Consider the following 15,859-nt stretch of genomic DNA (forward strand, 5'->3'; position numbering starts at 1 on the left):
TTTGGTGAAGACACTCCTGCAGTGCCGTTGAGTAGGAGTTTCTGGATTTAGACCCTGTGATGATAAAGGAACAATGATGTATATAGAACATAGAACATTACAGCACAGTACAGGCCCTTCGGCCTACGATGTTGTGCTAACATTTTATCCTGCTCTAAGATCTATCTAACCCTTCCCTCCCATAAAGCCCTCCCTTTTTTTCTATCATTCATGTGGCTATCTAAGAGTCTCTTAAAAGTCCCTAATGTATCTGCCTCCACCATCTCTGCAGGCAGTGCGTTCCACACACCCACCCCTCTCTATAAAAAAAATAAAACAACTTGCCTCTGACGTCCTCCTTATACCTTCCTCCAATCACCTTAAAATTATGCCCCCTCATGTTACCCATTTTCACCCTGGGAAAAAGTCTCTGTCCACTCGATCTATGCCTCTTATCATCTTGTACACCTCTATCAGGTCACCTCTCATCCTCCTTCTCTCCAAAGAGAAAAGCCCGAGCTCACGCAACCTATCCTCATAAGACATGCTCTCCAATCCAGACAGCATCCTGGTAAATCTCCTCTGCACCCTCTCTAAAGCTTCCACATCCTTCCTATAATGAGGCAACCAGAACTGAACACAGTACTCCAAGTGTGGTCTAACCAGAGTTCTATAGAGCTGCAACATTACCTGGCAGCTTTTGAACTCAATCTTGACTAATGAAGACCAATACACCATACGCCTTCTTAACAACCCTACCAACCTGCGCAGCAACCTTGAGGGATATATGGACGTGGACCCCAAGATCCCTCTGTTCCTTCACACTGCTAAGAGTCCTGTCATTAACCTTATATTCTGCCTTCAAATTCAATCTTCCAAAGTGTATCACTTCACACTTTTCTGGGTTGAACGCCATCTGCCACTTCTCAGCCCAGCTCAACATCCTATCAGTGTCCCGTTGTAACCTACAGCAACCTTCTACACTATCCACAATACCACCAACCTTCATATCATCTGCAAACTTACGAACCCACCCTTCCACATCCTTATCCAAGTCATTTATAAAAATCACAAAGAGCAGGGGTCCCAGAACAGATCGCTGTGGAACACCACTGGTCACCGATTTCCAGTCAGAATATGCTGTATCTATAACCACCCTCTGTCTTCTATGGGCGAGCCAATTCTGAATCCACTCAGTCAAGTTTCCCTGGATCCCATACCCCCTGACTTTCTGAATGAGGAAAGTGAGGAACCTAATAAAACACCTTACTGAAATCCATGTACACCACATCCACTGCTTTACCTTCATCAATGTGCTTTGTCACATCTTCAAAGAATTTAATCAGGCTCATGAGGTACAACCTGCCCCTCACAAAGCCATGCTGATTGTCCCTAATCAGCCTATGCTTCTCCAAATGCCCATAAATCCTGTCTCTAAGAATCTTCTCCAGTAATTTGCCTACCACTGAAGTAAGACTCACTGGTCTGTAATTCCCAGGGTTATCCCTACTCCCTTTCTTGAACAAAAGAACAACATTTGCCACCCTCCAATCATCTGGCACTACTCCTGTGGCCAGTGAGGACTCAAAGATCATCACCGAAGGCGCAACAATTTCTTGCTTCGCTTCTCATAATAACCTTGGATGTATCCCATCCGGCCCCGGTGACTTGTCTATCCTAATATTTTTTTTAAAAGTTCCAGTACATCCTCTGTCCTCACGTCGACATGCCCTGGTGTATCAGCCTGTTGTACGCCATCCTCAAACATTTCTACCTAGATGGTGTTTAACCCTGAAATGCTCAACAAACAAGTGTAAATTTTCTTGTGTTTTTGTAGGAAAATTGTAGAACGGATCGATGATAACAAGGATAATTATGTGACCATGGAGGAACTGAAGGCCTGGATTATACGGGTGCAGAAACGTTATATTTATGAAAATGTAGCCAAAGTGTGGAGAGACTATGACCTCAACAAAGATAACAAAATTTCCTGGGACGAATACAAGCAGGCGACGTATGGCTATTACCTTGGTATGTCCAACCTCCTTCAACCTGTGCATTTGTTAATCCAGTGGCTACTGTCTGTGCAACTGGGGTAAACATTCAGATTCATAGTAATTGGTGCATTGAAAGGTTACACTGGGTTGGAATGTTTGAGCCTCGACAGAGAAAGCAGGAATTCAAATCTTGCCGTTCCAAGTGGGGACTTGTAGTTCAACCATGGAAGTCGCTGGGTTGTTGTAAAAAATCAAATGCAATCATTAGAGTTGGGTGGGATGAATAATAGCTTGATCTGATATTGCAGGTCTTGCAAGAGTGGTTGGAAGAGAGAGGTTTTCACACAGAGAGAGGCTGGTGTCTAAAACACGCTACCCAAGGAGGTGGTGAAGGCAGATACTCTCGCAACATTAAAGAAGCTTCTAGATGAGCACTATAATTGTCAAGACATAGAAAGCTCAGGACAAAGTGTTGGTAAATGGGATTTGTTTAGATGGGTGCAGTGGTTGACGTGGGTGCGGTGAGCTAAAAGGCCCATGTCTGCACACTATGCGACTCTATGATTCTGACTTGCATTATCGGGCAAAGTCAGAATTGTCCCCATTGAGGCAGCGAGAAGTGGAGTCTTCAGATGAAGCAAGATTAAGTTCATAATTTTAATCTTCAGTCTTAATTCCTCCTCATAAACTGGATCTCACATTTCAGGAATAAATTGGCTGACCCTTTATTGCATTTCCTCTAACACAGGTGTATCCTTGTATATAAGATAAGATATCTTTATTAGTCACATGTACATCGAAACACACAGTGAAATGCATCTTTTCTGTAGAGTGTTCCGGGGGCAGCCTGCAAGTGTCGCCATGCTTCTGGCGCCAACATAGCATGTCCACAACTTCCTAACCCGTACGCCTTTGGAATGTGGGAGGAAACCAGAGCACCCAGAGGAAACCCATGCAGACATGGGGAGAACATACAAACTCCTTACAGGCTGTGGCCGGAATTGAACCCAGGTCACTGGCACTGTAATAGTGTTATGCTAACTGCTACACTACCATGGAGACAAGATTAATAAATAATATTGCAGGTGTCGTCTCACCAGGAGCCTGTATAATCATATGCTCTTGTGCTCAAATTTGCTTGCATTAAGGGCCAATGTACCATTTGTCTTCCAATTGCTTGCTGAAATTTCAGTGATTCATGCGTAAGGATAAAGCAAACCAACACGTTTCAGTCTTCCATCATTTTAAAATCAATGGGCTGAATGGCCTAATTCTGCTCCTATGTCTTATGGTCTTAAAAAAATACTCTGCCTTTCTATATTTCTCCCAAAGTGAACGACTTTACAGAGGAAGAGGAAGGTATGGAATTAGCTGATAGCTTGCAGATTTAATACAGCCCCCATTTTTAAGGTTGTACTTAGTTATTATTGAGCTGGGTGTTTGTGAGGACAGTTCTGTTCCTTTCCAGCATCTCACTGCATCTCAACATGTTTGGTTGTGCCAGCAATTCATGGCTGGGATCTAATGATGGAGGGTGACCTGACTGCAGTTCAACTGGGAAATGAGCTGCTGAATTCAAGCTGAATAGTGAGTCCATTCATTTCAAAGGAGAACAAAGACTACCAGGAAGCAAGATAATAGGTAGTTTAACTTATTAAAAAAAAAAATTTAGATGTTTTTCATTGTTTAAACAGTTACTGTTGTTGTATGTTTAACACATTCTAATTGTATTTATCGCTGTAATTTTGATTCTTTTTGAACGTCAGATATTATGACATTTAGAGACATTCAGAACTATAGTTTTTAGTGGGTTTGACAGCTGGCTTAGCTTTGTTCACATGTTTCATGGGCTGGGTTTGTTCTACACCTGCAGCCCCCACCCCATACAATGATGTTACGTGGCATAAAACTCCTCTACCTTGTGGGGCCTTGCTTTGGAGAACTGGGCTGGCTTTGAAGCCCAAGTTGACCATGAGGGATCTGGAAAAGGTATGTTTGTACTTCAAACAGCAACTCTGGCCAGCTCGTCACTGGCAGAAAGCTTGGGACTTTATATTTGTGTTGTGAACTCCTGGGTCACGCTGCGATTACACCCAGCCATTGATGGCAGTACCATGGCCAACTGCAGAGACGAGAGTGGGACAGGCCTCCTGAGCGCCTTCGTTCTAAATGTGGGTGCTGGGTTTCATATTGTACAGGTCTAGCAAAAAATGAGTGCAAACATGAGATTCTCTTAAATAAAATGTAAACGAACTTTTTTTAGAATTGTCCGTTTGTCCCTTTTGCTCTGGTCTATTTGAAAGAGCTGTCGGGTTAGTCCCACTTCTTGCTTTTGCTTATCTGTGCAAGTGTTTCAATTTCTTATATTTGTCCGATTCCCTTTTGAAAGTTATATTGAATCTGTGTCCACACCCCTCAGGCACCTCCTTCCCGATTGTTCAAAAATAATTTGACTTCTCACCCGTTGCTTTATTTCTTCTGTATCAAGGCTCTCCACAAACTCTCTGCCACCTCTTGCTCCAAGGAGAGGAATCTTGGCTTCCCCACTCTCTCCACACGGCAGGCTGACACGGTGGTGAAGCTGCTACCTCACAGCTCAAGCGACCCAGGTTCCATCCTGACCTCTGGTGTTGTTTGGGTGGAGTTTGCACATTTCCCTGTGACTGAGGGTTTTACTCTGGTGCTGCTATTTCCTCTCTCATCCCAAAGACATGCTGGTAGATTAATTAGCTATTGTAAATTACCCCAATTGTAACTGAATGCCAGGAGATTGGAAGGAATTGAATGCGTATGTGAGAGTCAATAATTTAAAGGAAAATAAATGGAGCAATTGAGCTGATGGGAGTACTTTGATAGCTGGCACAGACTCAATGGGCTGAATGGCCTTTCTCTGTGGAAGTCCTTAGCTCCTTGAAAATGGCAACATGCAATGATAGGGTAGTAAAGAAGGCTTATGGAATACTTGCCTTCATCGGCTGGGGCATTGACTATAAAACTTAGCAGTCATGTTGCAGCTGTATGAAACTTTGGTTAGGCCACGTTTGGAGTATTGTGTACAGTTCTGGTCACTACACTAAGAAAGATGTGGAGGCTTTGGAGAGGGTGCAGAAGAGGTTCACCAGGATGTTGCCTGGATTGGAGGGTATTAGCTATAAGGAGAGGTTGGACAAACTTGGATTGTAAGATAAGATAAAATATCTTTATTGGTCACATGTACATCGAAACACACAGTGAAATACATCTTTTGCGTAGAGTGTTTTGGGGGCAGCCCACAAGTGTTGCCATGCTTCCATTGCCAACACAGCATGCCCACGACTTCCTAACCCGTACGTCTTTGGAATGTAGGAGGAAACCGGAGCACCCGGAGGAAACCCACGCAGACACGGGGAGAACATACAAACTCCTTACAGACAGCGGCTGGATTTGAACCTGGGTCGCTGGCACTGTAAAGCGTTATGTTGTTTTCTCCGGGTGAGGGGAGACCTGCTAGAAGTATATCAAATTATGGGAGGCATAGATAGGGTAGATAGTCTTTTTCCTAAAATGAGAAGGGATAAGTTTAAAGGAGATGTGCAAGGCAAGTTTTTTTTTTCTCACAGAAAGTGGCGGATGCCTGGAGCAGGCTGCCAGGGGTGGTGGTAGAAGCAGATACAAAAGCAGAATGTGTAAGAGGCAGTTAGACAGACATGTGAACAGGCAGGGATTAGAGGGATAGGGATCATGTACAGGCAGATGGGATTAATTTATTTTGGCATCCTGGTCAGTGCAGACAAGGTGGGCCGAAGAGCCTGCTCCTGTGCTGTACTGTTCTATATATCGTAGAGAACTGTGAGGGGAGCCACTCGTTATCACTATTTGTGTAATTGGTAACACCTAATGTTTCATGGGGAAAAAACTTCTGTATTTTAATTTTGGTGATTAAGTGAATTCCTAGAGGATGCTGAACATGCTTTTGCTGAAGAATAATGTAATATCTCCAGTAGTTTAATTTCATGTTTTATGAGGATAGGTTGAGTGAGCTGGGGCTTTTCTCTTTGGAGAGAAGGAGGATGAGAGGTGACTTGATAGAGGTGCACAAGATGATGAGGCATAGATCGAATGGACAGTCAGAGACTTTTTCCCAGGGCGGCAATAACTAACATGAGGGGGCATGATTTTAAGGTGATTGGGGGAAGGTATAAGGGGGATGTCGGGTAAGTTTTTTACACAGAAAGTGGTGGGTGCGTGGAACACACTGCCTGCAGAGGTTGTGGGGGCAGATACATTAGGGACATTTAAGAGACTCTTAGATAGACACATGAATGATAGAGAAATAGGGGGATATGTGGGAGGGAAGGGTTAGATAGATCTTAGAGCAGGATAAAATGTCGGCACAGCATTGCGGGCCGGAGGGCCTGTACTGTGCTGTAATGTTCTCTGTTCTCCTGTTTGTTGGGGCTGTGCTGGAATGTGACCCTATTTGTGCATCAAACCCCAAAGTGTGTTCACCATCACTGCACTCGTTTGATGAGTGGCCTCTTCTCACTACTTTGGTGGTTCCTTTGTAAAGCACTTCCATGCAATGAAATACAAGTGAGCACAGACTATCAATGTGTCTCCTGGGAGCTGAATCAGAATCAATGGAGACTCCTGTGTGCTGAGGTTGAAATGCATTGCAGTCACTGAAACACCAGTGAAATTCCAAGACTTGATTAACATTGTCTGAAGTTGGCAATGTTACCAGATGAATGCATAGTGAGTTCATGACATTCCTTGACTGCAACTTCAGTGCAGTTTCCTTTGAAATAAATGAGATGCTTGTATAGAGGAAGGTTCTACTTGATTTTCTTTTACTATCAGCAGCAATTTCTAGCTTTATGATCAAATAAAACATTTGCCCGCCTCTTAATTTCAGTTTTCAGCATTAGAAAGCTCGGCCTTTCCTTAGGAACAAGATGTGGCAAAACATAGGAGATTGAGGGGTGACCTGATAGAGGTGATGAGATCATGAGGGGCATAGACAGGGTGAAAGCACACAGTCTTTTTCCCAGGGAAGGGGTGGCGAGAGATTTAAAAGGGACATCAGGGGCAGCTTCTTCACGCAAAGGGTGGTGCGTATTTGGAATGAGCTGCCAGAAACGGTGATTGAGGCAGGCACTAGCAACGGTTAAAAGCCATCGAGATAAGTACATGGATAGGAGAGGTTTAGAGGGCTCTGGGCCAAATGCAGGTAGATGGGACTAGCTCGCTGGGCAACACAGTCGGCATGGACGAGTTGGGCCGAAGGGCCTGTTTCTGTGGTCTATGACCCTGACTTTAAATACACTTTCTTCTTGGAAAGGTTTCCCTGTGATTTTTTTGTTTTTTCCCCTATCGCATTCCATCTGCAGTAAGTTCAGAAGCTGATGTGAGGGCAGTTTTGAACACGCGCAGAATGGAGTTATACCACCATTAAGCTCCTGGAATCTTTCAGTTGGAACACCAATGTCCCGGCCAGTCCTTCGGTGCACTTCTGAGGGAGTGCTGCACTGTTGGAAGTGCTTGAAATGTTAAACCGAGGCCCTGTCTGCTCTCTTTGGTGAGCATTAAAGATACCATGCCACCGTTTTGAAGAGAAGCAAATGGAGTTGTCCCCAGTGTTCTGACCAATATTTAGCCCTGAATCAATATCACAGGAACAGATTATCACATTGCAGTTTGTGGAAACTGGTTTTGAGCAAAATGATTGCTTCATTTCCCATATAACAGCAGTGGTTACACTTAAAAAAAATACTGGGTGAATTGAAACCTCTATGAAAATATAGTTCTCTCCCTCTTAGTGAAGAAACCTAAGACCTTGCTCTATACAATCACCCAATAAGTGAGGATGCAGTTATCAGCTCATCATAGTCAGTCTCCTGTTGCATTGCAACCGTGGAAGCAGATCTTGGCTGTGTGTGACTGTGGAAGCTTGGAACCCCACTCTTCATCTCCTGATTTCTTTGCTCCAATGACTTTCACCCACCTTGCACTATTGCACAGAACCTACTTCAACGAATGAGTACTGAATGTAAGACGAAATGCAAGGCCAGCACAGAGTCATTGTCTCACAGCGCCAGAGAACAATCCTGACCTCCGGTGCTGTCTGTGTGGAGTTTGCATATTCTCTCTCTGACCGCATGCATTTCCTTCTGTGCTCTGATTTTGTCCCACAGCCCAACGATGTGCGGGTTGGTAGGTTTATTGGCTACTGTAAATTATCCAGTGCGTAGGGCTGTGGTAGGATCTGGGGGTGGTAGGAATTGCTGAGAATGTGGAGATAATTAAATGGGATTAGAGTACAATGAGTGTTTGGTTCACATGGACCAAAAGGGCATATTTCCATGCTGTGTGAATGGCTCCCAACTCGTATCTTGTCTTGAGCTTAATATTTCTCTTGGTAAACTTTCCTGTTCTGACGGAGTAAAAACTGATTTAGTTAGAATGCATGTAATAAGGTGGTTTTACAATTTTTATCAGGAGTGTGGAGAGATGATTTTGACACAGCAATTTGATTGAATATTGTGCATGATAGTGAATTAGCTGCCTGTTTCATTACTGGGTGGGATTACTGACTTGCAACCTGTTCTGCACAAAGTTTATCAAAACTACCCCATTACCATTGTTGGCACAGTCCAGGGTGAACATTTGCAATACTGGGAACTAAAGTCCACTGGCTATGACCCTTTGCAATCACGCTGTGGTTATTGCATCCATAAACTCTACACATGACATAACGTTCCAGGGCTCGGAGTTTATGAAATTCTTTCTCCCTTTCCTTATTTAACTGGTGGTGGTGGTGGTTCATAGATTTGACAGTCAACAAATATGTTATCCATAGCTTCTAAATGCCAGTATTGAAAGAGGTATAATTACCGTTCCAAAGCATGACTGCAGCATTTCTCAGTACATGCATAGGACAGAACCATTTTATTTTACCACACCCAGCTAGCAGCTGTAAAGGTGAATTAAAGACTTCATGACTCTTGCATTGTAAAGCAAGGTAAAAGAAAGAGTGTTTGATCTGCATTAAGGGATTTATGCAGTTTGATTATAATGTAGAAATCCTTATGCTCCTGCTTTTGTATGGATCCAGCTTCCAATATAACTGGTGTCAATTTGATCTCATGGAATGGCCAATGTGATTGCAGATTTTCATGTTATTGGAACTTTGCTGCCTGTTGATATTGTGTCAGCCATGTCTCTGAGTCTTAATACTGTGGGTTCAGGTACCATTTCAGAGGCTTCGATATAGGCTGGCACTCCATTTGAAGTGCTGCGTTGTCAGTGGCGCCATCTTCTTGGCAAGGTGTTTAACGATCTCCCAGATGGACATGCAAGAACCCTTGTCAATATTTCAGAGGAGAAAAGGAAAATAAAAAAAAACAGAAAATGCTGAAAATACTCAGCAGGTCAGGCCACAGTATGGGAAGAGAAATGGGTCAAAGACGCTTCATCCTGAAATATCAACTGTTTCTCTTCCCATAGAGTATTACCTACATGTTTGTGTTAGATTTCCAGTATCTGCTGTGTTTTTTTAGTTTTCACTCACTAAAGGAAAGTTTGCCCCTGGTCTCCTGGCCTATACTTATACCTGTATCTAGGATTAGCTGATTATTGTTGCATTATTGTTTGTTGAATCTTTCTGTGCACAAAGTGGGTACCATGATGCCTACATCACAATGAATGACCTTAAAAAGAATTTAATTGGTTCATTATTGTAAATTTTTTGTTCCCTCTGTACGGCAAAACGACATGGGGGAGTATGGTGCGGCTGGTTTGCAACATTCAGTAACAGCACCCGTCCTTTTGTAAACCGCAGAGAACCCTGGAGAGTTTCAGGATGCTAATGATCAGTTCAGCTTCAAGAAGATGTTACCTCGTGACGAGCGGCGATTCAAGGCAGCCGATCTGGACGGAGACATGGTGGCCACTAGGGAAGAGTTCACAGCCTTCCTTCACCCAGAGGAGTTTGATCACATGAAAGAAATTGTTGTCTTTGTAAGTACTGGGTTCTCCTTCTCGCTCCTCGATCTGTATAGAATTGTACAACCTCTCAGCTCAGGAGGAGGCCAATTGGCCCCTCATTCCCCTGACAGCTCCTTGAAAGGCAAAATAATTTTTTTTGATTATATGATGTATCATCTGCAAAGAATTTTACACTCTCTCCCTCTCTTATGTGTCTCTCTTGCTCATCTCTCTCCCCCCTCCCGCTCTCTTTTTCTCCCACTTGCTCTCGCTCACTCCTTTCCCTTGCTGTTTTTTCTTCTCCTCCTCCTCCCTGAGATCTTTTAGTTCCAACTTGCCTGGGAAATGCCAACAACTGATTCAGATTGCAACAGAATCCCTTTCTGAAACCTGTTTCTTTTTGACACTACTACCTTCCTTCCTCATCTCCCCATTGCCCCTCCTATAGCCACTGTTGATAGTAGAATACTAATCAGCCTCACAGTCACCTGACAGGTAGTCAGTGCCACACAAGTGCCTCTTTAAGGGAACCACGTGGACAAAAAAAGCATGTAATCCAATAAAACTATGGTGAAAATAAATCAAAGTCCAAACCAAAGCAACATAAACCTTCAGCATTAAATCATGATGTGTCAGCTTTGTATAAACTCGCCATGTATTGGCAGCTGGTAGACTTTACATGTGCTTTTCTTTCCACATAAGCCCAATATCTAACCTTTCTTTAACCTACCAACTTCAGAATCAGGTTTATTATCACTGACAATATGTTGTGAAATTTGTTGTTTTGTGGCAGCAGTACAGTGCAAGACATAAAGGCATAAAAATTGCTATGTTACAAAAATAAATAAATAGTGCAAAAGAGGAATAATGAGGTAGTGTTCATGGATCGTTCAGAAATCTGATGACGAAGGGGAGGAAACTATTCCTGAAGTGTTGAGTGCGGGCCTTTGGGCTTCTGTACCTCCTCCCCGATGGTAGCACCGTGAAGAGGGCATGTCCTGGATGGTGAGGGTCCATCAGTGGTGATGCAACCAGTCAGAATGCTCTCCGCCGTACATCTGTAGAAATTTGCAAGAGTCTTCGGTGACACACCAAATCTCCTCAAACTCCTAATGAAGTAGAGCCTCTGGCGTGCCTTCTTCGTGATTGCATCAATGTGTTAGGCCCAAGGTAGATCCTCTGAGATGTTGACACCCAGCAACTTGAAGCTGCTCACCCTTCCCACCGCTGACCCCTCAATTTATTCTTCATTTATTCCTCTGCTACCAGCTCTTGAGAAAATGTCTGGGCTTTGTCTGCTAGAATGAGCAGGTTCCATCGGGAAGCAAGTGGTGAGCTCAGGTGGCTAGTCATCTGCCAAGAACCCACTCCCCCCAACCCCCCAACCCCCCCACCCCCCCCCAATTGCCTGATCCTTAGAACATAGAGGAAGACTTGCATTTATCCCACACCTGCTCACCAGTTGAGCCTCACCAAAGCCTTGTACAACCAATGAAGAGTTTCTACAGTCCTGTTCTTGTGATGTCATCAAAATGCATCAGGTTGCAGCTGTATAATCCTTTGGTCAGGACACGTAGTATTGTGTGCAGTTCTGGTCGCCCCATGAAGGATGTCGATGCTTTGGAGAGGGTGCAGAAGAGGTTCGCCAGGATGCTGCCTGGATTAGAAGGTATGAGAGAGTATAAAGAGAGGGTGGACAAACTTGGATTCTTTTCTCTGGAGCGTCGGAGGCTGAGGGGAGACCTGATAGAAGTTAATAAAATTATGAGAGGCGTAGATAGGGTAGGTAGTCAGAGACTTTTTTCCCAGGGTAGAAATGTCAAATACTAGAGGACACAGCTTTCAGGTGAGGGGGGAAAGTTTAAGGGAGATGCATAGGCAAGTTTTTTTTATATACACAGTGGTGGGTGCCTGGAACACGCTGCCAGGGGTGGTGGTAGAAGCAGACGTGATAATGGCATTTCGACAGGCTGGGAACGGAGGGATGTGGATCATGTGCAGGCAGAAAGATTTAGTTTTAATTTGGCATCATGGAATCAGAATCAGATTTATAATCACTGACTTGTATATTATGAAATTTGTTGTTTTGCAGCAGTAGTACAGTGCAAGACGTAAAATTACTATAAGTTACAACAATAAAGTAATTTAAAAGGCACAGGCATTGTGGGTAGAAGGTCCATTTACTGTTTTCTGACATATGGTGATTACTTGTCTGACAGAGGTAGAACTTTATAATGCAGCACACTATTGCTGCACATCTGAATGCCTGTGAAGCTGTTGCATTGTAGGGTAAGAAAACACACCAGTAGGCTCTGCTATCCATTAGGATCACAATGCAAATGCACTTGGATGTTGAGAAAATGGCAAGTTCTATGCTTAAAGACAGGTAACACTCTCAATGTGGAAAACATAGCAGCCAGGTAGTACACTGCAAGCAGAGGGAGTGTGAGGTGGGAGGGCTGGGGAGAGATGGAGAATAAAGGAATACTTAAAATGAAAATGCTGTCTTGTGTGGTCATGTGAATAGTAAGGTGATAGTGCTGATTCTCTGGAAGGACTGATTATTTCTTTGATTTGGAAACTGAATGCTGAGGATCGAATATCTGAAAATTAATACAAATAATCCAGCTGTGGGTCACAGGTGCATCAGTGACACTCCTTAACTCATTGTGTGGCTTCCCTTGCGAGGCACACCCGTGTATGCATTGTTCTGCTCGGAGTGTTTGTTGTGCCCCGCTGTTCACGTTTCCCTTGTTCAAGACAGTTGCAGTTCTCACTTTCCCACTCTCCATTTAGATTTAGTCGACTTTTAACACAGTTTCAACTGCAGGATAATTCGGCGGATAGGCTGGAGCACAAATCTGGCAGCGCCGTTTATTTAAGATTTTGATGCTGTGGATGGTTCTGCTCACCACACTACAGGGCAGCAGGGTGGCACAGCTGGTAGAGATGTTGCCTCACAGCACAGGAGACCTGGATTCGATCCTGCTCTCCGGTGCTTTATGTGCAGAGTTTGCACGTTCTCCCTGTGGCCATGTGGGTTTCCTCTGGCTGCTCCAGTTTTCCCCCCACATTGAAAAGATGTGCAGGTTGGTAGGTTAATTTGCCGCTGCAAATTGCCCCTAGTGTGTGTAGTTGAGTGGTCGAATCTGGGGAGAGTTGACGAGAAATTGGGGGAAATCAAAATGGAACTAATGTAGGATTAGTGTAAGTGGGTGGTTGATGTTCAGTGCAGAATCAGTGGGCTGAAGGGCCTGTTTCCATGCTGTATGATTTTATGGTCGGATAGATGTGATAGCACTTAGTGGGTGCAGAAGGCATCCATGAAGATGTTGCCAGGATTATAGAACACTAGTTAGATTTTAAAAAAGCTGCAAAGCCTTCTGAATCAGTCCACTTGGTGTCTGTCTTAAAATGCTTGCTGAGAGACAGAAAGGCAGGTGGAGAAAGAGCATTGCAAGGTAAGCCAAAAATCCATTTGTAACTGGACCATTTGAGAATTCCATTCATGATGTACCGTGAACGGGATTTATTAGGATCTGCATTGAGGCTACCCAAATATATTTAATGTAAGTTGTTTATAGGTAGCAAGGAGAAAGCTAGTGGCTGTTCTTTGTTCTTAGAACCATAGGACAATACAGCACAATACAGGCCCTTCAGCCCACTATTTTAACAAGAGACAAGAGACAAACTTCGCGTGGGTTTAACATCTGAACATCTTTATTAACCAACAACAGACTGGCTTGCTTTCCCTTTCTTTTTACAGCCACCTCCTGTTCCCCATGTGACCCCTTGCATTGCCCACTGGGAACTGTAGTTCTTTATTATAACTACATAATAACACTGTGGCCACACGTTTCAGATGAGAGGGGAAGGATTTAAAGGGGATCCAAGGGGCAAGATTTTCCACACAAAGAGTGATAGGTATATGGAATGAGCTTCCCAAGGAAATGGTAGAGGTAGCTACAGTTGTAATGTGTAATATTTAAAGCCATTTGGATGGGTTCATGGAGGGGCAAATGGGACCGGCTTAGATGGGCACCTTGGTCGACATGGACAAGTTGGGCTGAAGGGCCTGTTTCCGTACCGTATACCCTATGACAAGGAAAGAATTAGAGAATTAGAACTAAAGAATGCCAGTTACAAGGAAAAAGTTAAATTTGCCTTTGGCCTTGGCTTGCCCGGAACACGGGAGACCAAAGGCCAATTCAGTTGGTGCGCGTGAAATTATGAAAGGTTTCGACAGCATAAGTGGAAAGGGTGTTTTCCCTCAGCAGGGCTAGCGATAACAAGAAGACATAGATTTAATTGGTAGAAAGGTTGGAGAGGAGTTGAGGATAAAGGTGTTTCTCGCAATGACAGGTGGGGTCTGGAGCTCAGTACCTAGGAGATGGTGGAAGCAGAAACCCTCACCACAAGTACCTGGAGACACAGAGATTCTGCAGAGGTGGAGAACCACGTACCTCGGTGGGCACCTCTGAAGAGTGAGAACCTGCGAGGCCAAGGACAGAGAGCAGGGAAGTGGAAGTATCCTGCCTGGTGCCATTTCTGGCACTTGCATGCCATAAATCTCCCTGGGACGTTGAGCACTGGAGTGGCACATGCAACCATGGCCCTTGGGGTAAGGGGCCGGCCACGTATAAGATATCTTTATTAGTCACATGTACATCGAAACACACAGTGAAATGCATCTTTTGCGTAGTGTGTTCTGGGGCTGCCCGCAAGTGTCGTCACTCTTCCGGCGCCAACATAGCATGCCCACAACTTCCTAACCTGTACGCCTTTGGAATGTGGGAGGAAACCGGAGCACCCAGAGAAAACCCACACAGGGAGAACATACAAGCTCCTTGCAGACAGCAGCTGGAATTGAATCTGGATCGCTGGCGCCGTTAAGCGTTATGCTAACCACTACACTACCGTGCCTGCCTGTGCCTGAGAAATGAGAAGGAATTTCTTCTCTGAGGATCAGGAATCTTTGGCATTTACTTCTCCAGTCAGCTGTGTATGTGTACACATGCACAGTGTATCCCTAAGTTGAGCTAGGTTTTTATACAGAAGGGGAAAAGTTGCTGGACAGGTGTAGAGTGGGTTGAAGGCAGAGTGAGTCGAGAGGGTCCGTGTGACTTGGTGCTGCTCCTGTTTCTTAGGCCTATATGCTTGTGTTGTGCAGGCAATCACTGGTCATCGGTGGTGACGTTGGCGCCAACATCCAGTGGCGGCCCGCTGCTGTGGCAATCCTCGTTCGCTGTTGCACTTCGCAAAGGGCACGGGGTGAAAATCACTGCCCTTTACTCTGTGCAGTGAAACAGCTGTGTGGGTGCGAGCAGAGGCCAGGGGAATCCTCCAGTGAAACAGCTGTGTGGGTGCGAGCAAAGGCCAGGGGAATCCTCCAGTGAAACAGCTGTGTGGGTGTGAGCAGAGGCCAGGGGAATCCTCCAGTGAAACAGCTGTGTGGGTGCGAGCAGAGGCCAGGGGAACCCTCCAGTGAAACATCTGTGTGGGTGCGAGCAGAGGCCAGGGGAACCCTGCAGTGAAACAGCTGTGTGGGTACGAGCATAGGAACTGTGTGCAGCATTTTGACCACTATTTGAGCCTCAGCAACATCTAAAGACATGATCCGGTGGTGATCATGTTGCTGTCAGTGAGTTTGTGGCGTGTAGACAGTGACAACAGCTGATTCCAGCAGTGACAATCCTTCAGAAAGTTTACTGGCTATAAACAACCTTTTTAATGTACCAAACAGCTCACAGGAGTGCAGCCAAATGAAATGTAGCACCAACCCACATGAGACATTAGGTCAGGTTACGAGGGTGAGTTTCAAGGAGGAAAAAGAGGTGGGAAGGGTTGAGGGCGGTGGAATAATTTCATTGCTGAAAGTATGGGAATGAATAAAGTCAGGGATCACTAACGAGCAGAGC

General features: G+C 44.6%; 1 protein-coding gene across 1 annotated transcript in view; it reads left to right on the plus strand.

Moving 5' to 3' along the window:
* The window catches only part of rcn1 (reticulocalbin 1, EF-hand calcium binding domain), a 40,909-nt gene that overhangs the window by 13,902 nt on the left and 11,148 nt on the right, over nucleotides 1-15,859 (plus strand). Inside the window, exons 3-4 of the mRNA XM_052029554.1 lie at nucleotides 1,817-2,010; nucleotides 9,796-9,974. Coding sequence (XP_051885514.1) covers nucleotides 1,817-2,010; nucleotides 9,796-9,974 — 373 coding nt within the window. The remainder of the gene's footprint in view (nucleotides 1-1,816; nucleotides 2,011-9,795; nucleotides 9,975-15,859) is intronic.

Source organism: Pristis pectinata, chromosome 14, assembly GCF_009764475.1.
Source record: "Pristis pectinata isolate sPriPec2 chromosome 14, sPriPec2.1.pri, whole genome shotgun sequence".
In the NCBI taxonomy this organism is placed as follows: Eukaryota; Metazoa; Chordata; class Chondrichthyes; order Rhinopristiformes; family Pristidae; genus Pristis; species Pristis pectinata.